At 39.7% G+C, this 26,519-nt stretch overlaps 1 protein-coding gene across 2 annotated transcripts in view; it reads left to right on the forward strand.

Moving 5' to 3' along the window:
- The window catches only part of foxj3 (forkhead box J3), a 67,674-nt gene that overhangs the window by 33,846 nt on the left and 7,309 nt on the right, over nt 1-26,519 (forward strand). Inside the window, exons 2-8 of one of the 2 annotated variants that reach the window (XM_038269350.1) lie at nt 641-715; nt 5,863-5,946; nt 9,234-9,335; nt 17,439-17,567; nt 21,950-22,124; nt 25,109-25,546; nt 26,060-26,161. In XM_038269350.1, the coding sequence (XP_038125278.1) occupies nt 641-715; nt 5,863-5,946; nt 9,234-9,335; nt 17,439-17,567; nt 21,950-22,124; nt 25,109-25,546; nt 26,060-26,161 (1,105 nt within the window). The remainder of the gene's footprint in view (nt 1-640; nt 716-5,862; nt 5,947-9,233; nt 9,336-17,438; nt 17,568-21,949; nt 22,125-25,108; nt 25,547-26,059; nt 26,162-26,519) is intronic. The other variant, XM_038269351.1, reaches the window with a different exon arrangement.

Consider the following 26,519-nt stretch of genomic DNA (forward strand, 5'->3'; position numbering starts at 1 on the left):
CCTTATTTTTATTTATTTTCTTATTGTGACCATCTGTCAATACTACTCCATAAAGTTGAGTGGATGTGAATCCATTTGCAATTGAAACACTCAGGTGGTCTGTCTGCAGCTGGCTCTTCGGGTAGAAGATGTGGGTGGATGTCTTTGCTGTTGCTGGTTAACCTAGTGTTTGTTATCTAATGTGTGGGGCTACTTAAGCCTACCTTCCCTTTTTATATCAGACAGCTGGATACATTTCCCAAACCACCACTGTGGACCAGATCGTAACACACTAATGAGTTAACTTTCAGAATGATCTACATAATTTATTTCTAGCCCCCACAGGAGACTGCTAGAGCATTAATTAATATCAGGCCTTACTATCAGCAGCCATCCCAGTGTGGGATTCCTTGTTGCTCCTATTTTTGGCACCCGTGGAATTTGATATGATGTGAAACCCAATTGGAGTTCATTGGACGAGATGTTTCATGTTCTTTAAGCTCTTTTCTGACTGTTAATCAATGCAAAAAGATGCCAGTGTTTGTAGCATTGTTGCTATGAGCACCAATGTTTGGCCCTGTTACAAACTTATTTCGTACAATCAGCGTTTTTGATGTTTACTTACCTCGACACCTTTCTCTCTCTTTGTTTTCCCTCACAGAACTCAATACGGCACAATCTGTCACTAAACAAATGTTTTCTCAAAGTGCCTCGCTCCAAAGATGACCCTGGAAAGGTAAGACTCAGATACACTATTTTGTTATGGTCAGTTAAGACATGCAAGTGGGAGGGAAAAAAATAAAGCAAAAAAATTTTTTTTAGAAAATGTGATAGATTTCAACTAAGCAGACTCAGGTGGCAGAATTCACAGCTGAAATATTTTTTGGGGTTGTGTCATGCTCTCCCTGGTAGAAAAATGTTAACTTTGAATGGCTGCCAGGTTTTTGACAGACTGAAAGCAGAAGGAATGTTTTTCATGAACATCCCAACCCCCTCACACATACATTTTAAATGTAAAGAAGTAGATGTCTTTTTTTTTAGTGTTGATCTTGTTTTTCTGTCTTTTAACCAACGCAGGCAATAGTTTGGGATTTGGAGAAGTCAGTTGAAGTAAAATGTTTGGACAGAAATATTTTTAAGGTCATTCGATCGTTTCCAGAAACTATCAACCCTGAAGTTTTTTTGGTTGGGGTCTGCCTTCATTTGTTTCCAGGTTAGCTCTCTGCCTCCTGTATTCCTCCTCTGCATTGGAATATATAGTCCATGTTAATTTGACATTCAAATCTCAATAGGACCACCTACAGCTGCTCTTTTTTAGCTCGATTTAACTCCCAATCTCAAGTGACATCAAGCTGGTGAGAAAGATTCCCAGATGAGCACCGCTGCTCCCTCAGAGGGAGTTTAAAAACCACTATTTACACAGGTGCGGCTCAGTTCAATGTGTATTATTACACATTCACAGACATTTTTATTTTATTTAATTTGTGTTAATACAGGTGTTTATGGATCCCAGCTAATAAAAGCCTCCAAACTTCTCAGAATATTATATTACATCAGACAAATAAAACAAATCTTATAATATGATATGATATAGGGCCGGGATACGATTCTCAATATATAGCTCACGATACAATACTATTCTAGATATAGCTCAGTGTGATTTGAGTTGACTCCAATATCGATATTTATTACTCTTAAAGTAATGATCAAGATCATTCAATCAACATAACCAGCCAAATATTATATATACGTTCAATATATTGAACACAGAAACAGTTAACAGAAAAATAAAGTGAAAAAAAAAAAAAAGGTTAAGAGTGTGGGCAAAGCACATGAAATGCAACATATAAACATACTGTGACTCTAAAATAAGTTATTCATTTGTGATATTGACTTCTGTCTTGTGATTTATCTTAAGTTTTTAACCTGTCAGGTTTTTTTTTTATTTTTAACATTACAATTTATATTTTTCCAAGCACACAACAGTTTAAAGCAAAGTTTAGTTTGAAAAGAATGTGTAGGAAGGAATGGAAAGCATGTTAACACAGTAATGTAGGCTTGAGTTCATTATCTGATGCATGCATATACACACCAGGAACCTGGAAACTTAAAAAATACTGAATTACAAAAAAACATTTAAAAAACAAACATGTTTCATTAATATATATACAAAAATGAATATTAGGAACTATATTTATCAAACATTATACTGGGCAAGTAAAAACTGTTTCTGGGCAAAGGAAATTTGAAAGTCAACCCCTGCATGGCTCGTGTTTGTAAAACAAACACCTTTTGCTACCAGTCCTCTGTAATTAAATGACCATGTAGCAAATCCAGGCAGCCAGTGAGTCCGTAATCCTAATGGCACAGGGTGAGGTAGATGGAAACCTATACGTGGTGTTGGATCTACAGGTTTCTGATGTGTCTTTGGTGCTGCTAGCTTGTCAGCATGGTGCCTCTGTAGGTGAGCCCACAAGTTGGTCGTGTTTCCAGTATAGCTTACTGCACCATTAAAATGCTTGCAAATGGCAGTTGTTTTGTCAAATCCTTGTCTCTTTTCATTGAATTCTTCTTTGCTGTGAACAGTAATAATGGGCTGTAATAATCCCCCCTAGGGGTAGGGAGGTATATCGATATTCAAAACCAGAATACCAATATTAAATTATTTAAAAAACATCAATATTAATCTTTATATCTATTTTTTAAGTACTGCCCTAATATAATATAACATAACATAACATATATCATCAGCCTACCAAAAAGCATTTCAGTGTCATTTGCAGTTCATGACCTAAACAACTGGTTGGGGCTCCATTGCATGACTGACTGCATCAATGTATAGTTATATGGAGAGCATCAGTTGTGGCTCTGCTGAGGTTTGAAAGAAATCCAGGTTGCATCATCCTTCTGGCCGTTGCCTCATAGATTATTTATGTTCAGGTCAGAAAAGTAATGCCATGGTCTTTTTTAGATGGCGTTGGTACTTTCTGGCCACGTTGGCGGTTACCGAATCAAGCTGGAAAAGGAAATCATCCCCTTCAATAAAGTTAGTCAGCAGAAGGAAACAGGAAGAGCTCTTCAACTTCCTGGTTTACATCTGTGGGGATTTTTGGTCTTTATAAAACACAGCAAACCAACAGCATTAAATTAAAATAGAAATAACAGAAAAAAAAGAGAGTGCAATAAAAATAAATAATACATAAAAAAATAGATATTAAAAAATCTGACAATTTAGAGTTTCTGGAGTTTTTATTTGATATTGGTTCCAGTTTATTGTTTTAAAAATTCTTATGACTAAAACCTTATCACCAACTATAAACGATTCGTTAAATGCCCACCCCTTAGAATCAAACATTGAACATCGCCACTGGTTAAGTAGCATCTTAATGCATGGAATGTGAAATGTGTGGTCCATGTATTGGACACACCTGATTTTGATAGCTATAGAAGCACTACTGCAGCACATGTCTGGTGAATCTCTCTTATGCTAATGAGGTTATTGTTTACAATCCTCTAAAAGCTGCACCTTTTGTTGCTCTTGGACCCTTTTTTAGCACATCTTTTCCTTCCACTAACTCTTCTGATGCATTCACTGTGAACAGTCAGCTTTTTTGGCAGTGACATATGTTTTTGGAGGGTATCAGTTGCTGTCTTCTGGTCATTTATCCTTTTTTTTTTTTTTATTCAGCATGATTTTGCACAATTTTTCATGTGTGCAATATTGCTAAGATGCACCTGCATGATGATGATAGTGAGTGTAGGTCCATCTACATGAAACCTAACTCAGATATCATCTGTGGCCTCCCAGAATACACCCTGCAACTCAGGCAACAACACATATAATTATATGCACACAAGCTCACGCACACACCAACACGCACACGTGAAGAGCTATGCCAGGCTGTGCAGAGGATGGGGACTGAATGCTAATTTCATGTTTTGCTGTAATCCTCTGATATTGACACTCCTGGGAGCTGCTCCACTAAATACAAAATAATCTATTGCAGTATGGATCCCATTCCAAATGCATGGCCAACATGTTTGCATCCTTAATGTTTAATTTGGAATTTTCCTCACTGCTCCCCCTCCCCACCCCACCCCGAAGACAACTTCAAAGAGCTGCTAGCCGGTCTTGATATGTTGCATCAATATTGTAATGTGGCAGGAATATGAGAACTGCTGGTTGCACGAGATAGGAGAGTCATGTCGCTCCCTGTCAGTGAGATTGTGTATGAGATGGTTGTCGGTATTGTGAACGTGAACCGCGGAGGTAGGGAAGGCAGCTGTGAAGTCGACCGGTAACTCGTGTAGTTTGGGCTTCATTATGATGTTATGTTTTGTTTTTTTTTTGTTTGGTGATCTGAACTTTATATTAAAAAGAGGAAGCAGTTGATGTAATTCATGATAATGCATATAAATATGCCGTGTCATTCTGATGTAGTTGTTGTAGTTTATCTCTTGTCAGGAGCTGTTTTTAATTAAGAAAACAAAATTTTGCTCTTTTTTCCCTATTATGTTTTCGACCACAAAATGGTCATTGCTCTGTTTTAGCCCAAGACTCCAAAGACACACCTGACTTGGCATTGCTACACTACACTGCTGTATTTGTGAACACTTTAATGAGTCTTTATGAGTTATTCTTTTTTTTTTTTTTTCTTCCCATAGTCTCTTGGGTTGAGTGGAGGGAAATGAAGAAGCTCTATTCCCGTTGGGGTTTGCTTATTCTTCCCTCTCCCTCAATTAAAAGAAACGGCAGCCAAGCCTATTCTGTGCGACTAAAAGCTGAAAACATTTGGGTCTGCATCGCAGTTTTCAACCCCTGCAGTTTAACGGAGAAGAGTAAATGTAGAAATTGTGTCAAAACTTAACATATCCTCTTTCGTTAGAGCTCTCATTAGTGTAAAACTAGGATGGTGCTTTAGTTAACCATGGCCTATATCTATATATGACTATCCATGTTTTTTGTTGATTGTAGTGTGAATATTTTATCCTTCTGAGGATAATGTTAATTGACCCCAAAGCTTCACACATTCTATATGTTGTAATTTGAACCACCAGATCCAGCTTTAGTCTTTGAGTGCTCTAAATAATCACATTAACTGGATTTAATCGGAGCAAGCTTTGGGTTTGCTGCTATTTTTTTGGGTCCTGCCGTTTCATCTGAGAATTTGGAAATGGAAGTGTCAATTATTCTCTCTGTAAAGGAAATCATTTTGGAAGTGATAATCTAATTCTCCCTCAACAGTTAAGATTTTAACAGTAATTATATGAAACATTGAAAACAAATTAACAAGCTTCCCACGATTTAGGGTGAGAATCTTGTTTTTTAAGAACTGAGCGCTTTTCCTATTGCCTTGGAGCAGGAACAGTGTTGAAAAATAAATTAATCGAGGGCAAATGGAAAGGTAAATAATGCAGCTGGTTGTGGTGTTCCCCCTTCTCCATTAGCCCTGCTCAGACCTTGAAAAGAGCAACAACCTTGAGCCGATTTTTTATCCTTGGCAGCAGCACTCACTTTGATTTCAGTACCTGAGGCCGAGGAAGTACAGCTCCAGGAAAGGCTTAACATTTTACCACCAGTAGCTGCCCTCAGCAGCCTCTCACTCAGGAGCAGCCGCTGAGGAGGAAAGCCCTGCTTCACTTCCTAACAAAGACCACCTACATGCGGCAAAACTCTGAACGCTGAGCTCTCATCTCCAATAAAGATGTAGTCCGATAGGGCTGACTTTAGCAGAGAGGAGACTGTGAAGGCAGAGGGGAAATTTCCTAATATTCTATTTCTTTTTGTTAGATTCCTGTCTGGTCTTAAGCAAAGTTGTGAATAGAGAAACATTATGAAAATAATCTATTGTATTGGCTAACAAATCGTGTGTTTATGTGCAGGGCTCCTACTGGGCCATTGACACCAACCCTAAGGAGGACGCTTTGCCTACTCGGCCAAAGAAGAGGCCACGGTCTGGAGAGCGGGTGAGTCTCCTAACGGTCTTAGAATGTAAATTACAAGCATAGTTATGTTTAAAAGATTAGAAAAAGGTTACATTTAACCAGGATTTTCTAGAATCCAAACAAGATCAAAAGTAAACATGTAGCTTTAGAGTATACTCACAGGTTTTAAATCTACAGTTTAGGAACATGTAAGAAGTTGTCGATGGCTGAAGAACTTATTTGGTTTCTCTCATCTCGTTTAAGGATGTCTATCCATAAATAAGTGGGGTTGGATGTATACACTTGAGCCTTTTGGTGTTGTTTATCCTCAGTGGAAAAAAATCCAAACTAAATAGAAAATCTGTGCAGGTGTTTTTTATCCTGAAAAAACCCTTTATATATTATATAATCTATGTCCATTCTTTCTGAGAAAAATCACAGCTAAATGCCTCACTAAAGACTAAAGGTAATGAAATCAATGACATTAGTATCTTATGAGCAGAACATCCTTATAACCATCCTTTATTAGAAGGGGTTTTTTACCAAGCATCGTCTCATACATTACATTTCAGTTTTAAGGTGCAAAGAATGCAAAATGACTGTCAGAATCCTAAATAGTCCTTAGAGTGAGACAGGCATACATTTTCTTTACTTCTGCAGCTAATTTGCTTGTACCTGGTGGTCATGGACCCTTTACATTAGCCTGACTGCTGTGCAGCCCTGAATTTCAAAAATAAGTCAGCTGAAGCTAATAAATCAGAAGATTGGGCTTATTAACCTTTTATAAGGCAAGTTACCGTTTTTCAGTGAGGTCTAGAAGCACAAGATTTACCGTATATGCAGTCATTGAGGAAACATACTACTACGTGGGAGTACACATCCTTTGGGGATTGACCAGTTAAATAAGCACATGGATGATATGTTACCTACTGTAGAATAAGTTAAAAGTTACGTTGAGTTAAAAAGGTAAAAAAAAGCTAAATGAAAAAGTAAAAAATGTATTGAAAAGTTAAGAAGTGGATAAGCAAATTCAAAAATGTAAGTGCCTTCATCAGCATTAATGATCTAAGGTTTATTTTACTCTGCATGTTTTTCATTAATTTCTTTTAGAAGACATTTTTTTTTCTTTTACATATTAGAATATTGAAAACAGAAACACTGAAAATTCAAAATTTCCCCCTAAAAAGTAAAAACATATAATAGTGTCATTTATATCTGCAGCATTTGTCTCACAGCGGAGTTCCTTCAGCTAAAGCCGGGCGTACGCTGTGCCATTATCGGGGCGATTTTACAGTCATGTGAGAATCTTTCAATCAGCCCGACTTTCAGCCTGACCGTGAGTCGTGTAGTGTACAGGGGGTTACGAGCGGTGATCAGCCTCTCACGTCCACCTCCTGATCAGGAATCGGGAGGTCGGGAGAATATCAAACGTTTGATTTTCTTCCGACCGTTGTGGGCAAATGGCTCAGGGCGCATGCGCAAAGAAGGATTCTTCTTATTATTCTTCTCTCAGATGTAAACACAGCAGCGTGGTGGGGGTGCAATGAGTGAAATGCAGCTCCGTCTGCAAAATTGACGGATTGACGGACTGCAGCAGCCACGCCTGCTCAGCCACGTCCTTTTTCCAAAGACGTCGTCGCCCTTTCTTTCTAGGACCCTCAGCACAAAATTGCACAACGTGCCAAGGTAGCGTGTTTTACTATAGTGAGCTTAATATCCCTTCTATTTGTTTGGCTTCAGGATAGAGAGCTACAGAGTAGCTCCATCTCACTGCGGAGCTGAGTCCAACGTGGTTTTTAGTCGTACAGTGTGAGCAGGTAGATCGCATCAGAGCGTCGGGCCGAACATAAATCGTGAGCTCTGACTCACACTCTACGGCTAAACGCAGGGTTTAGTCGAACAGTGTGAGCAGCAGATGCGTGCAACAATTGAAAAAAATCGCACAGTAAACGCCCGGCTTAAGCCGGTGCTTTTTTTGCTTTGAAGGGGAGCGGAGCTAAACTGAAGGCTACTTTATGCTTTGTCTATGCTTGACGCGTCTGCGAGATCCAAATTACATTATTTTGGGCTTCCACGCAGACTCCTAGAAAATTTGTAACTATGCGAAGTATCTGTGTGGAAATCATGGCGAGCGAGCAGCAGCTCATGCTGGCAAGAGTTTGCAAATGTAAATTTATAGAGACGGCCTGTGATTTAGTGGAATGAACAGGCTTAGATAAAGCTGTAAACGGCTGTTTTCTACTTCCTCGTCTAGTGGTGTTGTCGCCCCCCCCCCCCCCCCCCCCGAGGATGGTCATTCCATCCTCAGTCTTTTCTTTCCAGGACACACCAACTTTCTTAGGTATGCAGTGCGGAATTTCTGTCCACATAGATGCAGAGGGTCATGGAAGCTAAAAGATGTAATTTAACCACATGGACCTCATGGACTTGTTGAGCATAAATCACACTTTAGGCCTGAATCATTCATTCATTAATTCATAATCCATTCATTCATAAATTCCTTTTCATTCATTCACTTTCACATGAACTGAATAATGGAACCTATAGAGACACATGCAATAAACAGTAAATACAGGAAACGTTATTTTACATGTTGGACAATTTAAAGGACATTTTGAGGAAAGAAATTAGATCGTATTTACCTTTTTTAAACTTGTGCATTGCATCTTTAAGGACATTGGTATCCAAAAATCCCACATAAATTATCTGTGCTCTTTGTATATATTATAGGACCAGAGAAAACTACAGCTTTACCATCAGTTTTTAACAAAGCTCTCCTGACGCAGTTTTGTTCATCTCAGTGTAACACAAAAGAGGGAAAGTAGAGTGTTTTTTTCTAAAATACAATTGCTGTGTTCAAACCCCTCCCCCCCTAGGTACCGTCTCCCCTAAAGGCCTTACATGTAGATTGAGACATTATAAATTAGTTGTTTTTCAATCTCATAAATTTTTATTGTGAATTAAAAAAAACTGTATTGTTGGCAGCCAATCCTCTTATAGTAAGCTGTTTTAGGAGACGGGCATGGGGAGTTATCTCTGACAACAGTGTGTATATCCTGAAAGAAGAGGGCATGCATGTGCACACGGTCTGTTTGAAAGGGGGAGGTCTTCATCTTTCTTTCAAAGCTCAGTTCAAAGATGACCTAAATAAAGGTGCTCCTCCATTCTACTTTATAGGTTTAGTATTTTGCATCTGGTGGTGTTATATTTGTTCATACCTTAATATAGGTAGCTCCATTAACTATGGTGAGTTCCTGTGTATGCAATAATTGGATTGTTTTTTTGTTTTTTTTCTGTTCTACTACCTCCATCCCCACACACCTCCACAGGCTTCCACACCATACAGCCTGGATTCAGAGTCTTTGGGGATGGACTGTATGATCCCTGGAAGTGCCTCTCCAACGCTGGCAATCAACACTGTGACTAACAAGGTACTACAGCAAGCCATCCAGCCTCCAGCTCCAACACACACCTGGCTCCACGGCTGCACCCTGACCCCACCCACTTCTCCAACCACCTACAGCACTATTCCCCACAGAGAGAGGCACACTCTCATGGAGGGGAGATGCAGGCACTCACAAGCATCTGCTCATGTGCCTAAAGCTTCTCTTCTCTGCAACCCACACCAAAATACACAAGTAGCTGCCCCTGTTCTTCTTTTTATTTTCCTTCACTTTAACTGGGCGCCTGTTATGTTGTGTGCAGAAATCCAATGCTAACGCTGATACTTAGACCCTACAAAATCTTGCGCTATTGAAACGAAGCACTTCTTACGCTGTATATGGAGCTGAAGCTGATGCCCAGAGTCTTGTCTGACTTTTTGTGACTACCTACAGGTGACCACCCCCGCTGGTGGCTCTGTCTGCTCATTTTTTCTTTTTTTTTTTCTTTACATCTGTAAAAGCTTAGAAGCACTTAAACATCCCAGAGCAAAGCTGCAGGGACTGTTAGCTGTTAGCTGCAAATATCTGCCTCTCTCTGAAATTTAAATAGGCTTTTTAACCTTAAGCTCTCATCCTCTGGGCCCAATGGGGGCAGCTCTCAGGAGCACTTTAAAAAAAAAAAAAAAAAAACCTAAGAGAGTCGCTTATTCATTTGCTACAAGCACTACAAATAATAAAAAAAAAATGGTTTAACATCAACGCTAATAAAGCCTGAGCACATGTCATCTGTAATGTAGCGAGTGTGTACATGTAGGATAGACTATGTTATGTTTGAGCGAGTGTTTCAGCTGGTTTTGACAAGCATCAGACGGCTTGCTGCAGGCTGTGTCTTTGAAGAACTGAAATGGCAATATTTCATTTTTCTGTAACAGACATTTTCTCAGGCCCAAATATGCGCTGCCTTGCTAAACTATTCAAGGCCCTTAGACTTTACGGCACAATTTGGTTACAACCCAAAACCCAATTCGTTTATTTGGTAGTCTATCAGATAGACTAGTGACACTCAAAATGATAGAAGTAGCAGCTCTGAAGGATGTTTTTAGTAGGATTCATCAAAAATATTGTAGTAGTAAACACAGACAGATTTGCTACTTCAGCTGTTTTATTTACCTTTAAAAAGAAAACCTGGTTCCTGGTATAACTTAAGTCATACGTTAATGTCACTGTGTTTAAGTGGCAGGTTTTTTCACCACAGCTATGACTACATTTTTTCTGCAACAGGAGGTCATAGTTGATGTTGAAATCTGGATTGGTAAGACACGTCTAAAACAATAAGGACTTTAAGGGAAAATTTTTCTAGCAACTATGTTAAAAGTTTCAGTGTCTGATTTGATGAAGCACATAGATAAACTATATCGTTGATGACGTGTCTGTCACTTCATTTACAGCATGGTATTTAGTGCTGTTTTTGTCACCAACTAAGACAAACCACCTTGTTAACTGAAAGAAATATGACCTACTGATTGAACAAACCATACCCACTATAAACTGTAACCCAGAGTAGATAGGAAGAAGGAGGGAGCTAAATACTAGAGCCAGGCCAATATTAATATTGGGGGTTAAAAAAAACAAACAATATCCGATACATTAGTTGATATCTGTCATGTATTTGCCAGAGTAAAAAAAAAAAAAAAAACCTGAGAATGGACTTACAAAGGATTTGCACTGTCCAACTATAGTCCAACTCAAATTCTGACTAACTTTAATACTGCAAATGCTGCATCCAATAATGCTGCAGCTTTTAAAACATCCAAACAGGATTATAGCTAAATATATAAGTTGAAGCCTTTTAAAAATGTATTTAATGAAAAAATTAACCTCTGAATTTCTGGGCCTCGTTATAGCCTGCATGTCAACATGACGTGTAGTGGGACACAATATAATCTTAAATTATTTTATTATAACAATTTTTTATAAAATTATTTATATTTCACAATGCTAATACGTTTGCTAAAACTAGCACACATAAAACTCTGGGCCGGGGTCTTGCATTGTCAGGCAGACTTGCTCGGTTTTCAAAAGGCGCACAGGGCTTTTTTTCAATTATCAATCTTGCTTGTGTTGTCCAGCTTTTGCCCAATATGGTGCTTCATACAGAGGAGTAGAATCGGTGCCCCGCCGAAGTTTCTTTTTTTCAAAAATGTAATTTTATATTGCCCACATTTTAGCCAATGTTGATAATTTGGCCAGGCACTAAAATTAGCTCAATAAATCTCTACTAAATACTGGACAATCCTTTAGGACTGCGCAATAAAACATTATCAGTAAAAAAAAAAATGCACCTGATCAATATCAAGAGAAAATATGTTCCTTTCTCTATAATTTTAGTGAGCTCTGTTTGAAACTGCACAGAATTCTGGGAGATGTATGCTGAGGAAAAAATTTAGCCTCAGTGTCTAAGCTCAATAGACAAGTTGAGTAAGGTTGGTGTTAGAGCGGACTCATTTAAAAGTTATTTTTAAATAGTTTAGATTTTTTACCTTGCTTTTGAAATGGTTTAAAAGAAAAATTATTAATAATTTTTATTTTTTGTCATGACGCACAGCCTTTCAATCCTTTAGAAGACCTGTGAAAAGCCTGAGGCGGATGTTTACTTTACAGTGAGACATGCAGCCAGATCTACAACTGAATGGTTTGAATCATAATGCCATGCATACAGGTGCTGGTCATAAAATTAGAATATCATGAAAAAGTAGATTGATTTCAGTAATTCCATTTAAAAAGTGAAACTTGTATATTATATTCATACATTACATACAAACTCATATATTTCAGATGTTTATTTTGTTTAATTTTGATGATTACAAATGACAACAAATGAAAATCTCAAATTCATCATATCAGAAAATTAGAATATTACTGAAGACCAATAAAAACAAAGGATTTATAGAAATGTTGGCCAACTGAAAAGTATGAACATGAAAAGTATGAGCATGTACAGCACTCAGTATTTAGTTGGGCCTCCTTTGGCCTGTATTACTGCAGCAATGCGGCGTGGCATGGAGTCGATCAGTCTGTGGCACTGCTCAGGTGTTATGATAGCCCAGGTTGCTCTAATAGTGGCTTTTAGCTCGTCTGAATTGTTGGGTCTGGTGTATTGCATCTTGTTCTTCACAATACCCCATAGATTTTCTATGGGGTTAAGGTCAGGAGAGTTTGCTGGCCAATTAAGAACAGGGATACCATGGTCCTTCAACCAGGTACTGGTAGCTTTGGCACTGTGTGCAGGTGCCAAGTCCTGTTGGAAAATGAAATCTGCATCTCCAAAAAGTTGGTCAGCTGCAGGAAGCATGAAGTGCTCTAAAACTTCCTGGTATGTGGCTGCGTTGACCCTGGACCTCAGAAAACACAATGGACCAACACCAGCAGATGACATGGCACCCCAAACCATCACTGACTGTGGAAACTTTACACTGGACTTCAAGCAACGTGGATGAAGTGCCTCTCTTCTTTTCCTCCAGACTCTGGGACCTTGATTTCCAAAGGAAATGCAAAATTTACTTTCATCAGAGAACATGACTTTGGACCACTCACCAGCAGTCCAGTCCTGTTTCTCTTTAGCCCAGGCAAGACGCTTCTGACGCTGTCTGTGGTTCAAGAGTGGCTTGACACAAGGAATGCGACAGCAGAAACCCATGTCTTTCATACGTCTGTGTGTGGTGGTTCTTGAAGCACTCACTCCAGCTGCAGTCCACTCTTTGTGAATCTCCCCCACATTTTTGAAGGGGTTTTGTTTCACAATCCTCTCCAGGGTGCGGTTATCTCTCTTGCTTGTACACTTTTTTCGACCACATCTTTTCCTTCCCTTCGCCTCTCTATTAATGTGCTTGGACACTGAGCTCTGTGAACAGCCAGCCTCTTTAGCGATGACCTTTTGTGTCTTGCCCTCCTTGTGCAAGGTGTCGATGGTCGTCTTTTGGACAACTGTCAAGTCAGCAGTCTTCCCCATGATTGTGTAGCCTATAGAACTAGACTGAAAGACCATTTAAAGGCTTTTGCAGGTGGTTTGAGTTAATTAGCTGATTAGAGTGTGGCACCAGGGGCCATCAATTTTGAACCTTTTCACAATATTCTAATTTTCTGATATGATGAATTTGAGATTTTCATTTGTTGTCATTTGTAATCATCAAAATTAAACAAAATAAACATCTGAAATATATGAGTTTGTATGTAATGTATGAATATAATATACAAGTTTCACTTTTTAAATGGAATTACTGAAATCAATCTACTTTTTCATGATATTCTAATTTTATGACCAGCACCTGTATATGTCTTAGAATGGCCCAGTCAAAGCCCAGATCTCACTCATATTGAGAATCTGTGGGAAAACTTAAAAAAAATTGACCCTCAGGTATTTTCTCCATCCAAAATGACTGAGCTGTTTGGCAAAAATTGTAAAAATAGCTGGAAAGTTTTCTAGAGGTGTGAAACTTCTACCGAAATATCAACGTATTTGAAGCTGTGATTGCAGCAGTGGAAAACCTTTCTTTAATTTTTACACAATCTGTCCTCCCAGCTCCAAATATGCTCTACTTTTTGCTGATCTATCTCCAAAAGTCGCATTAAAATCTAAATTGTAATAGAATGTGGAAAGGTAAGATGTATGGATAGTTTTGCAAGGCACTGTAAAGGAAGATCACTCTTTTTTTTGGAGACCAGAACGCCAGCAGTGACCACATAATGGGGCCCTGATGTCAAGTGCTGACAGTTAAATCCATACTCTACCGCCACATGCAAAAACAGTGAAATAGCTTAGCTGAGCAACAATATGGTAAAATAACCAGACTTTCCCGCTTTGGTTCATTCAGTTGTTTCCGAAGCAGTTTTTTTTTTGTTTTTGTTTTTTTCCGGTGGTAAAATGAGCAGAGGACAGAGTAAAACAGTAACAGATCTGAGGGCCAAACTCCTAGGAGAGAGCTTGTTTCTAACTGCTTTACACTGTAAACACACCACTGGCCACGCCCCTTTCGGTGCACTGTGCCAAGCCACAGGAATTCCCTCTCTGTTTCTCTCTCTTCTATTCCAGTCTCTCTCTCATTCCCGCCTTCCCCAATAGACCAATGGGAGAGTCCTGCAGGGTGACTACTGAACCAGCAGTAACTTCTCTCTCTGTTGTCTGCAGGACGATCCATGCAAGATGATATCCATGAAGAGTTTTCTAGCCCTCATTTTAAAATTTAGATCTCTCTGGAAACCCACTGGTTGGAACGTGTTGACATTTCAGCACTGAGGTGTAATGATTGAGCAAAGGAAGGGATTGTTTTAATTAGGCTTATTTACAGATGAACACTCTTCTCCTTTTGGTCACGTTTTCTCTATTTCACGTTCAATTCTGCATGCAGGGATTGTGCTCAACACCAGCTGGCTTTGTCTGAGACACCTGGGCCAATCTTGCTTTGATTCCATAATCCATGTCTCACGCTCAAGATTAGCCCCCTCCATGTAAAAGACACCTTTGGCTTTTTACTTAATTCACTGCTAAGAATAGATCTCTGACTCAGTTGCTTAATAACCATGCATAGCATTTACTGCGGAGCTGCTCCTGCCTGTATAAACCTGTCTTCGTGTGTTTATGTGCACCATTCTACCTGTCTGTGCACACTTAATTATACTTAAGTGTTTTTGTCAAAAGTGCATGCTTGTACGTTTTGTGGGTAAGCTGCAACTCTGTTACTGTTGATGCATGCCTTAAGTGGGTGTCCTCACCCAGGGGACTGAGGGGCTTGGCTGAACCACAGAGCAGCGAGATTTTGAAATCCTCACACACAGGTTATGGTTGAGTAGAGTAAAAATAGCTTGTGGTGAGAGACTTAAGACATAAAAGCCTGTTTTATGACTTCATTAAACAACATTTATGTTACTCTGGCACTGTGTTTTTGATTAGCATTGTGGAGCTGATTACTTAGATATGCTTGAGTTTTTTTTCTTTCATAGCTGCCCATTGAGTGTCTTCTTCTGGCTAATGAACGCCGAGTGGAAGAAGGCCTAATGAGATTCTTTTTGCCCCCCCCCCTATTCTGGCCCCTCTGTGCCTCACCTCTCCTCCATGAACAGCCTTCCCTGGATTCAGACTATGCTCACTCATTTGTACAACGGAGCTGTGTACAACGGAGCTCCTACGCAGTCAGCAGAAGTTAGATTTTATTTTTTTCCAAGTCTGGGTAAAGAGCTAATTATCCAGCTAATTATCCACCCGTCAATGCATTCATCCATCCATCAGTCTTTTCATTGAAACATCCATTCAGTTATCTGGTCAATAATTTGCCCATTCAGCCATGCATTCATCCACCGTTTTATCCCTCGATCTGTCCACCCTTCTCTTTATCTATCCATTTTTCATCTATCCATTAGTTAATCTCTTTGTTTACCCATCTATCTATGCATTGTTCTGTCTTCTCCACGGTGTCCGGTAATTCATATTTAACGCCCAACCACTGTAGAAATAACCTTCCATACTTATGTTCTACTCTAAAAATGTCCAAACCCACAAAGAACACTCTTACAGGTCTGATAGCATACCTTTTTAAGCCTTCCCAATTCACCTATAGGTAAATAGATGCTGAATAATGGCCTTTAGCTCTATATGGGTATTGAAATATAGTTACATTATTATACAACTGTAATGAAATATATTTGTTTTCTTCCAACCCAGAAAACAAACACTTGACTTTCAAAAGAAGCTTCCTCTTCCCCTCTGAGTGTCTCTTGTTTCCTGATGTCACTATAACATGCCGCTTCTGGAGGCTAAGCAAAGCATGAAACCTTTGTAGGCTAAAACAGAAATTTCTACAAAGTAGACATTAGCTAAAAGAGAGCAGTTGCTGTTTATGAGCTAAAAGAGTCACATGGTCTCAACTTGAGCCAGAATAATTTCGCTCTACCTCACATTACGCCTCCCTGATTAGAAAAAGCGGGTATTTGTTTACAGTGCGGACACATCATGGTTAAGTTAGCTGCTTTCTTGAGGAGCTACTCTTACATAGTTATTCTATAACTTATTTTTCACAGAGGAGTGGATTAAAGGATAGTAATATATCATATTTAAATGGTCAAATAGTAAATTTTACGTTATTTAGGCCTTTATAAGTCTGTAAAACTATGAAACTTGACAAGAGAAATATGTGGGAACCCTGGTACCAGTGCAGGAGCCAAGCTCCATTCTAATGGCTTAATGCATCTGGGCACCAACTCTGCAGCCTGGATCTGAACCAGCATGTTTGTCAGCCGTCCAAACATCAGCCTGAGCAGAGAATGAAGTCTGAGCCGCCCAAGTTTCCCCACCTCCTGTGTAGGCTCTACGGCAGCTCGCTGTGTCTCTGCAGGAAGACAAGAGGCTTCAGTCCGCTGCGGCGAGGCAGGATGTTGGCAGGACCAGGTCGGCCTGAAGACTCCTGCTACTGCTGTCTGATTGTGCTGAACACAGAGCCTGCTCTGTTCCAATCACAGTGATGAGCAGAGGCCGCCATGCTGCACCCAGTCATGGATCAGCGCGCACATACAAGCTCACAAAGCCACACACCAGTCTTAAAATACCAGGCTCTTCTCTGGCGCGACAATCAGCAGTGCATTACTAGCATTTCCCTTCTCACAAAACAAACCTCAGCACTCAGTCTCTCTTCTTTGGGATTTATCACATTCATTATCTAGATTGTGCTTACTGTTGTCCTCAGTCTGTTGAGCTCTTTATTCGGCATAGATGGTGGGGCGAATAAACCTTCTTAGATGATAATTAAGATTGTCGTCCTGAAGTGCTTCAGCTAGTTTCGCTTCTACATTGAAAGGTCAGCGTCTCGACTGTGCTGAAATCCTTTGTTAGCTGTCCCAAGCCGATTTGCGCTTGGTGAGCAGATGTGGCTGACATCACCAGTGCCCTGACCTTTAGCGGTGGGAATGCCTCAGCTGTCTCTAGACCCCCTTTTACGCTCACATAGAAACCTTCAGTGACAGGGGAATGCAGCGGCACCCTCAGAAAAGAAAAATAATAATCAGTCAGTACACACACCTAAAGGCTTTATGATTTAACATGGATATAATGATTTGAAGATTTCTTTTTCCTAGTGGGTGAAAGCTTATGCACTTGTGTTTCAGGTGGCGTTGTACAACACAGACCAGGAAGGTAGTGATAGTCCGAGAAGCAGCCTTAACAACAGCCTGTCTGATCAGAGTCTAGCCTCCGTCAATCTCAACAGTGTGGGCAGTGTTCACAGCTACACACCGGTAAGAAATGCATCATATTTGTCTATTTGGGAAATGTATTAATAGAGGTGCAAAAAGATGCAAAATCCCAGCTTTTATATTGAACTGTTATTTCTTTTAACAGCCGTTCGAATTAACAATAGTATCACCATCAACTGTAGCAGCATAACCATGTGCCAACAGAGCCTTCACTATTTTTTTATGTTTTTTTTTTTTTGTTTTACGTTTGTTGTGTTGGTTGATTTCCTCAAAAATATGCTGTAGTTATCTACCAGAGAGATTGTCCAGCTTGCTTTGTTGATTTAAGGTACTTTTCTACATCCTGATCATAATCTCGCTTAAGGAAATGTGTTCAGGCCCGATATCTGTCATATTTTATGAGTCACTTGGTTAAAATAGTGATTTGAACCACATAAATACGGGTTATAGTATGTTCATAAAAGCTTTTATCACATAATAAATTATATATTGAAATTACCATTTCAATATGTTTTAGTGATCTTCGGATTTCAGAGAAAAATGCTTAAATCTAAATTGATATCAACAGCTCTTATGTGTTAATTCTTCTCAATTATCAGTGTTTTTATTTGTTCTGATGTTTCTATGCAGACGCTGCCAAAATATTGAGTCATCCCTTCTTTCTTAAAATTCCCCCCAAGCTGTCTTTATTTAGAGTTCAACGGCAGATCCTAAAAAGGTTTTTGAAGGGTTTTCAGGCAAGCAGTCTGACCAGTTGTAAGAAATACAGATTTTCCTTTTATTTTGAGGTCGGTTAACCTGAAACTTTCAGTTATTCAGAGTTAAAAGGTTCTTAAACACACCAGTTGAAACAGTGAGGACTATAGATATGATAAAAAAAATCACTAAGTAATTAATCTAAAAAAAAAAATGTATTATTACAACCTGTCTTCAAATACTGTTTTCTTTCCACGTGGTCAGTTAGACCTATAGAAACGATGCAATTTATCTGATTCAATGAGATATTTGAATCAATCAGGGAATAAGGTGACCACTGCCTGTGATTGACTGGTTGAGATGAATTAAAGAAGGATGCATTTCTCAGGTTTTGTAACAGGGCTGTTCTGAAGATGTGACATTCAGGTACTCCTAATCTGCTCTAGATCGATTTTTTTAGGCCCACTACTTTGATTGTTATCGTTTTATTTCTCCACAAGCTCATAATGCTAAAATCTGATAAAGAGCTGGGGGCCTAAAGTTAAAGGCGCCAATGAAAACCCGGCTGTATGCCTCATCATTTAATTGTTCTTTAAATTCTTAAACTTTTCAGCAAATCTCTGTTTGCAGTGCTGCTCGGGTGTCTGTCTGCTTCTGCCTCAGCTCCAGCCTAACAGCTGATTCAATAAGGAAAGGATCCAGTAGCACAAACTAAACTACAAGCTAACAACATCGTCAGCAGCAACGTGTTAACTGTTTGTATTCCGATATGTGTAAGAAGTATTTAATGAGAACTGAAAGATACATTTCCTTTTCTTTTTTAGTGATGTTGTTTTAATCATGTCAACATCTAAATTCTTTTATATTGTGATATATTATTTCAGACTTGGGGGTTGAAGTGTTTCAACTTAAAACAGATATCACTACATCTTATTGTTAATCTAATCACTTATTTCATTTATATATCTCTTTTCCACGTTTTACTATTTCAGTCTATCAGTTTAATTTTACTTGAAAGCCTACAGAGAAAAGGAAACATCCAACAGTAAATTGAAGTTAAATGAACATGAAATGATTAGATAAAAATGAAAATATGATTGCAGTCGTTTGAGCTTTTTAAAATGAATTACCTTGAAAAGTTACTTTTTCGTCCTATGTTTCTCAATCAAAACTTTATTTTAAAGATGAGGCTTTTTAAAGATGTCATTCCATCTGGTCAAGTGGAAATTCAGCTGATTTCTACTCCTTGTACTGTATGGAAACAAAGATCAAGAAAGCAGCTAGAGTCCAACAACCAACAGAAATATTTAAGGAATATCGATCATCACCTGTTTAATTAATAACTGGAAAAGGACTCTGAGAGAGCAGTTCTCCACCAAGCAGCACATTTCCCCCTATATTGTGACCTAAACCTATAGCTACAACTCGCACATGATCTAGATCTTTATGAAATTTTAATGAATTATTCCTTGACACGAGGTGCACCTCTGGTAAAAATTTTGTTAGAATCCAATCATGACTTTTCAAGTTATCCTCTACACAGACAGCCAAACACCCACGAACTATTCTAAAAACATAAACTCCATGAAAGCCTGGCTGCATAGAAGCAAAGTATTATTTAATTACACTTGGGAGATAAAATAAACTATAGTGTAAAACTTTCCAACCAAGTACTACATGAGAAATTCATAGGATTAAAAATGAACCCCTGCAAGACATGGAGAGTGTATTGTACTCAGTATTAGATTTGATGGGAAGCCCCAGGAGGCTTCCTTCAGAGGAACCAGCTGCAGACAGCAATAGTCTGAGGTTCATGGTGGACATGAGCGAGAGTACAACATCAGGAATGGGGTTAAGAGAAACAAAGAAAAATGTACTCGCTCCTGGAAGCCAGACAAAGAGAAGCGCTTCCTCTGATGTCCTCCCACCAGAGATGCCCCCTCTTTGGTGTGGTCCTCCCTGTATCCTGGAGTGCTCCCTGCTCCAGGCGCTGAGCATCGATCGCCTCAGCCTGATGGATGTGCTCACGCTCGCTTGCCTGCTCTCGCTTTCTCTTTTTCTCTCACAGCCAAAGCTGCAGCTCTCAGTAAACACTCTGGCTTTATTATCACCTCTTCACTCTTCCCCAAGCCGGTCCGTGAGCCACACACTTCAGCAACCTTTCTGTATTTTAGAAGAGGAAGATGTTAGGATTAAAAATTGAACATGGCCTCTCTTGTAAAGCGGTCACACGGTGGACAGGGGTCAGGTTACTGCTGTGTAAAATAGGACAGGTTGTGTTTTTTGCCCTTGCTGTGTTGAATCTCTCAGACAAACCCTTAGCTGGAGGGAGCAGAGCTCTCACACCCAGAGGCAGTGTGTTACATCAACTGCCCACACAAATACATGGATAAAATGGCTGCTTATTTGTTCAAGGTATTGCTATTGATTTTGTTTTAAATACATTTTGCCCGGCCACCAGAGTATTGGCTTTGTGTCCGTTCCAGTTGCTCTCTTAATGCTGTGTGAGCCAAGGCAGTAAGCACTGATCTGCATTGTTAGGATGCATGTTGCATGAGGGACACACCTTCAGGCTAAATCACAGCTTAAAAGAGTTGATCTATCCTTGAGTTTGATCACATATCTGCATAAAGGGGTTAGAGAAGCTCTCTGTTTCTGTAACACATCATGACAGGTATAGTGCCTGGGTAACTGAATACTTGATACTTCACCTTTTTAAAATGATGGATTTGATAAATGGAGACTTCAAAGTGCAGCCTAGCATGCATGTTTTTGGAGTGGTGGAGGGAGCCCAGTTATTCATGAGATGTGGATTCCCACCTGCAGATTTCTTGCAAACATTTAATGTCCTTCAAACTAGATGAGCTGTCCTGTGCTGGTGAGGAAGAGCATCCTCCTGATATGATGCTGATACCCCCATGTTTGGCAGTGGGGGTGGTGTGTTCAGGGTGTTGTTTCTGTCTCATCTGACCAAAGCACCTTCTTTCATGTCAGTTGTTTCTCCTACATGGCTTGTGGCTTCACATGGCTTGGTTTTTGCTGAAGATTTATGTTGGAATATCACTGAAGGTTATCATCTTACCAAATAACCCTACTGAGTTGTTGATCTCTGCAGCTCCTCCAAAGTTAGGATTGGATTAGTAACTTTTATGACTGGTGCTCCACTTCTCTGGCCTGTCAGTTCAAGTCATGTTTTGCTAGTTTTCAAACATGCCAATACTTTTTTTTTCAGCCAAATGATGAATTAAACAGCAATCTCTGAGTAGTCATTCCTAATCCTGTCTGAGCTTCTTGGTCTTCATGATGCAGTACCTTCACCAATGTTCATAAACGAACGTCTGAAAACTTTATGCAGCTACTAAAGGGAGCTGAATACATAAGCATGCTGTACTTGTGAAATAAGTTTTTGAAAAATGAAAAACATGTCAATTTATTTCCATTATAAAGTAATGCACAGCGTGATGATGCTTAACTGTAAACTGATGATATACAATATAGAATAAAACACATTGAAGTGGGCAGTTGTTTTGTGAAAAAATGTTGAGGTTGATATTTAAGCCTTTTGTAAGGCACCTTGTGAAAACACATCTGATTTATATATCTTTTAAAACATGATGGGCCTGTGTTTCCATCAATAGTTCCTGTTAAACATTAAACCTTTTTTCCCCAGTTTTCAGTAGCTCCACTGTATATCCTTATTGCTCCTTATCTGCCTTTATTTCCCAAAGGTGACCAGCCATCCAGAGCCTGTGTCCCAGTCGATGAGCCTGCAGCAGCCCCCCCAGTCCCAGTACAGCATACCAGACAGGGAAAAGCAGCTCCCCTTCTCAGACTTTGAAGATCTCAGTGCCTCCTTCCGCAGCCTTTACAAGTCTGTTTTTGAGCAGTCCTTCAGCCAACAAGGTGAGTGGCCTCCCGAGGGCACCGGGTGAAATCTATCAGCGAGCCTAGGCTTCAAGTTATCAAAGCAGCGGGAAGATCCTGAGAGCGATTTTCCTAATGTGGGCTTGTTCTGAACAGCTGGGGCTGCAGAGAGTCTTTAGACACTAATGAGCTTTACTGTAGGTGTGCAGGTATTCAGCTCCGCTTACTTGGCTTTCATCCAAATCTTTACAGAGGACTTTCATGGTGTTGCCAGCAAAATACTGAGACTTAGTTTTTCTATCTAAAGTGGAAGTCTCAGAGTTTGAGCTTTAAATATTTTATAACGGGCTATAAAGAGATATGACTGCGATTTATTGTTAATTCTTGACTTTTCATTTTTATTGCTACGTGCATCTGGTCGTGCTTCAAACGGTCTTTCAGCTATATACTATCAGAGGAATGGAGGAGTTTTTTTGCAGACCAATAGTTCCTACTACTTATAATTATGGGGCCTTTTTCTTATAAGGGAGAAAAAATCAGAACCCTGCATAACAAAGAGCAGTTTTGCTTGTAATCTGATTGACTGATGAACATGAAGCACTTAACAAGCGAGTCATGAGGAAGGCAGACTGAGCTTTCTGTGTATAGCCCACTTCCACAAATCAAATGCATTTCATGCTAATAGGAGTCTCTGCTTTAATCTATCATCTGTGATTTATTAGTAGAAAACTGTTACCTTTTTTTATATGAATAAAAGTGAAATCTCTGTCAGACAAGCTCTTGCAATTAAAGAGCGTAAATAATGGAGCTTGGAGGATTTCACTCGCTGCTGTTGTGGACAGTGAGCTAATTCACTGGCTTTGATAATAGGTAATGAGCTCGCATTATTATTCCGGTGCCGCGTTAATTGCTTTCTGTATTTCCCTGGTTGGACAATGGGCTTTCTGTACCGATAAGAGATGCACCTTTATCACCCCTACGGCGAGTGTTATGCACCGATTGTGGAGGTGCAGGGCCTGGAGTCGGCTCTAAAAGCACTCCAGTGGAATAGGTTTGCAGTGCCAAAACAGTGAAGGACAGGGCCTCTTAAGGCCCCTCCCCAGCACTCAGATGATTGCAGTTGGCTGTGCAGATGTTTATGCTCCAGTCATGCTGGTTGAAGAGCTGCACAGCGAGATAGCCAAAGACGATAGAGGACTCTTTGGAGGAAAGAGAACAGCAGCTTAAGAAACTTCAAATAACTGATGCTGAGTCATTCCCTGATGCAACAAAATGGTAACTGGTCTTTCTCAAATGTAGGTGCTCAGGCTGCAGCTCTGCAGGAAACTAATGTCTTTTCTCCATCAGGGCTTTGTCTCAATCATATCAGATATTTACTGAGTTGATGAGATGCCTGCAAATTACTTCGAATGAAATAAAATTAAAACACTCCATAAATTGAGTTTACATTGATGATGATTTTATGAAGGAATCAAATCCTTACTGCTCAGAAGTTGAAACGACTTAATGTAAACAATAAAAGAAAAGGTAACTCCATTACTATCCGTTTTTTTAAGATCTGCATTCCAATATATAATGTTTGCAATTACAACGCCTAGCAAAAAAAATTCATACCCCTCAAACTTTCTTTTTTTCACTTTAGAATCAGACTTGACTTTATGTGTGTGTATATATGAAGTAAAACAATAAATTGTGCATCGCATTATTTCTACTAATACTGCTGAAATTTTAAGTTTTAGTATTTACCAATGTTTTCATCTGCAGACTAAAATCTCTTTTCAAAGCTTTTCCAGCTCAGCTTGTAAGGAAGACAATTGTGAATATTGATTTTTGCCTCAAATTGTCTGTTGGATTTAGATCTTGACAATTTATAAATGTTTTCAATCAGGTTTGCTCCGGATTAGACAGCAGGTGGGTCCGAATCCGGACCGCGGTCCACTAATCAATAAAACAGGGCTGCCTTCTGTGTTGATATCCTCTAGCTTTGGATGCATTCATTCTTCAACACACCTAAAACTAAGGAATTACCTTACCTCTCCTGTTTTATGGCAGATTATGGGATAAGTACTGTTCACATTTCAAACAATACTGTACCCATCAATTTTGTACCATGCATAACCTTTCCTAAAACACTGAGTTTATTTACCTGAAGCAGACAAGGATGAGGATTAACAAATGCTCAGGGTGCCGAGTTGTAACCGAGGAACTGAGGCTGCTAATAACTGAAATCTTGTGAAAAACCTTTTGCATAGCCAGATTCTTCCTCCTTTGGAACATTCCCTCCCCTGGCTTTGTACTTTGCAACACAAATGTTGCAGTAAGTGTAATCTGCATTGCTTTTTGGAAGGTAGAGCCCTCCTCTCAAGTGTTTTGTATTAGCCATGCCTCCTTTGCTTACTGAAGATTCTGACATCACGCTCTTATAAATCTTTTTTCATGTCCGCCATGGAAAATCGACCACTCTTCAATCCCTCTGTATCACAATGATGCGTTAAGGTACTGAATCATGGTACCGTTTGAGTTAACCTGGATAGGAATTTGGTAGTACAGATGGAATTTAGTTTACCAACAAAAGCACCAAATTCAGTACTCATTCGTAGGCACATTTACTTGTCTGCTGTGTTCCTTGGTCTTGATGATGCTGTTAGTTCATCAATTTCCTCTAGCAAAGGCACTAAGGCATTTGAAGAAGCAGCTGGTAGAAAATCAGACTTAATTTAACACAAGTGTACGCTCTAATTTGGGTGATTTTTGAAGGCAATAGCAGCACTGTATTGTATTCAGTTATAAAGATTAAAGGCAAATGAATCAAAATGCAAACTACATTTTTCTAATTGTTTGAAAACATGTATTATTTTTTCTTTCAATGCCCCATTTTTGCTCTAGTGTGTTGAACCACCCCTTCAAATCTAGGAAAGAAATAAAAAGTTCTTATTATGTCACAAGATGTGGAGAAGTTTAAATATTTTGGAGTGCAGTGTATCTGTCCATAAGTCCCTGATTGTTTCTGTTGAATTTCTCAGGTCTGATGGGCATGCCATCGGATAACTCCCAGCAGACCCACACCTCTTGCTCCTATCAGCACTCCCCTAGTGGCACCATTAACACTCAGAATAGCTTGTCAAACAACCAACCCAACAACCACCACAACAACCACCCTGCCAACACGGGCCAAGTCCCCCTGTCTCACCCCGCCCAGGCCCACCCTGGCCATGGCTCTCCCCACGCACAGCACCTCTCGCAGCACAGCGGCACCCACAACCAACACGGCCAGCACAGCCAGCACCCTCAGCACCCCCAACACGCTGCTCACTCCCAGCACGGCCAGCACCCGACCCACGGCCAGCACCCGCAGCACACGGCTCACCCCTCCCAGCACACGCAGCACAGCCAGCACCCCTCCGCACATGGACAGCAGCACCAGAGCCTCTCCCACCAGCAACAGATGGCCTGCAACACAGGTAAGACCTTCTGTACTCAGTCTCCTATTGTTGTCTCTTTGTCTGAATTCATCACCTAAATGAATGTGTTCGGGTGCGATCCTGACCTGTTTACAGATGAATCAGGATGTGCACCTCCTTGTCCCGTCATAAAGCTCAATGAAAACACTTTAAAGTGCTAAACAGTAAATCATCTTCTAATTTATTACCTTTGGTGTGAAGAACAAAGCCACGCTGAAACCCTGACAGGCAGCAGCATTTATAGAGCCATTGTCTCCTCCTAGTGGCCGCTTTAAGGAACTGTTTTACAGTCAAATAAGGTGATGTCTGCTTTTTCTTTTGACTCCAGTTGAAATATAAAAACCCGACTGCAATGAAAATGCACTATCAGGCCATACTGCCCCAGCTCTCATTATCCATCTTTCTGTAGAAGACATGATGTCCACTAAACCTCTTTCTTCCAGAATTTATTTTGTTTGAACCTCTTTGCCCTTAATAAAGCTACAGATGAAGTGCTTTGTGTTTATGTTGCAGGTTTACTGTCTGAGTGGTACCCAAATCTGGATGCTCTGAAAGAAAGCTGTCGTATTGCCAGCAGCTATAACTGGGCCGACGTCGACCTTTCTCCTTTCCAAGGTGCGATCGGATAAATGAACACTTCTCGTTTTTAGTTTACATTTTAAGCTGGGGTCAGGATGTTATTATTTATGCTGTATTTTGCTGTAATGCCGGTGATCAGTTTTAAAATTATGACAAAGTCCCTTTGTTTTTATTCCAGTGTAAAAGGATTAGAAAAAAACATATTTTTGGTATTTTAGTTTGATGTCAAAAGTAAATCTAATCTTTTATAAATTTATGACACAGACTGATAGTTTTCAGGGGCTTATTTTTTGGTTAGTTTGGTTTTCAAAGAAAAAAATAAACTAATTCATTTTACCAGTCAGTTAAGACAAACCAAAACTTATTTTAATACAGAAAAGACCGCCTGTTGGCA

The sequence above is a fragment of the Cyprinodon tularosa genome, unplaced genomic scaffold (genome assembly GCF_016077235.1).
Source record: "Cyprinodon tularosa strain WSP-4 unplaced genomic scaffold, ASM1607723v1 ctg729, whole genome shotgun sequence".
Lineage (NCBI taxonomy): Eukaryota > Metazoa > Chordata > Actinopteri > Cyprinodontiformes > Cyprinodontidae > Cyprinodon > Cyprinodon tularosa.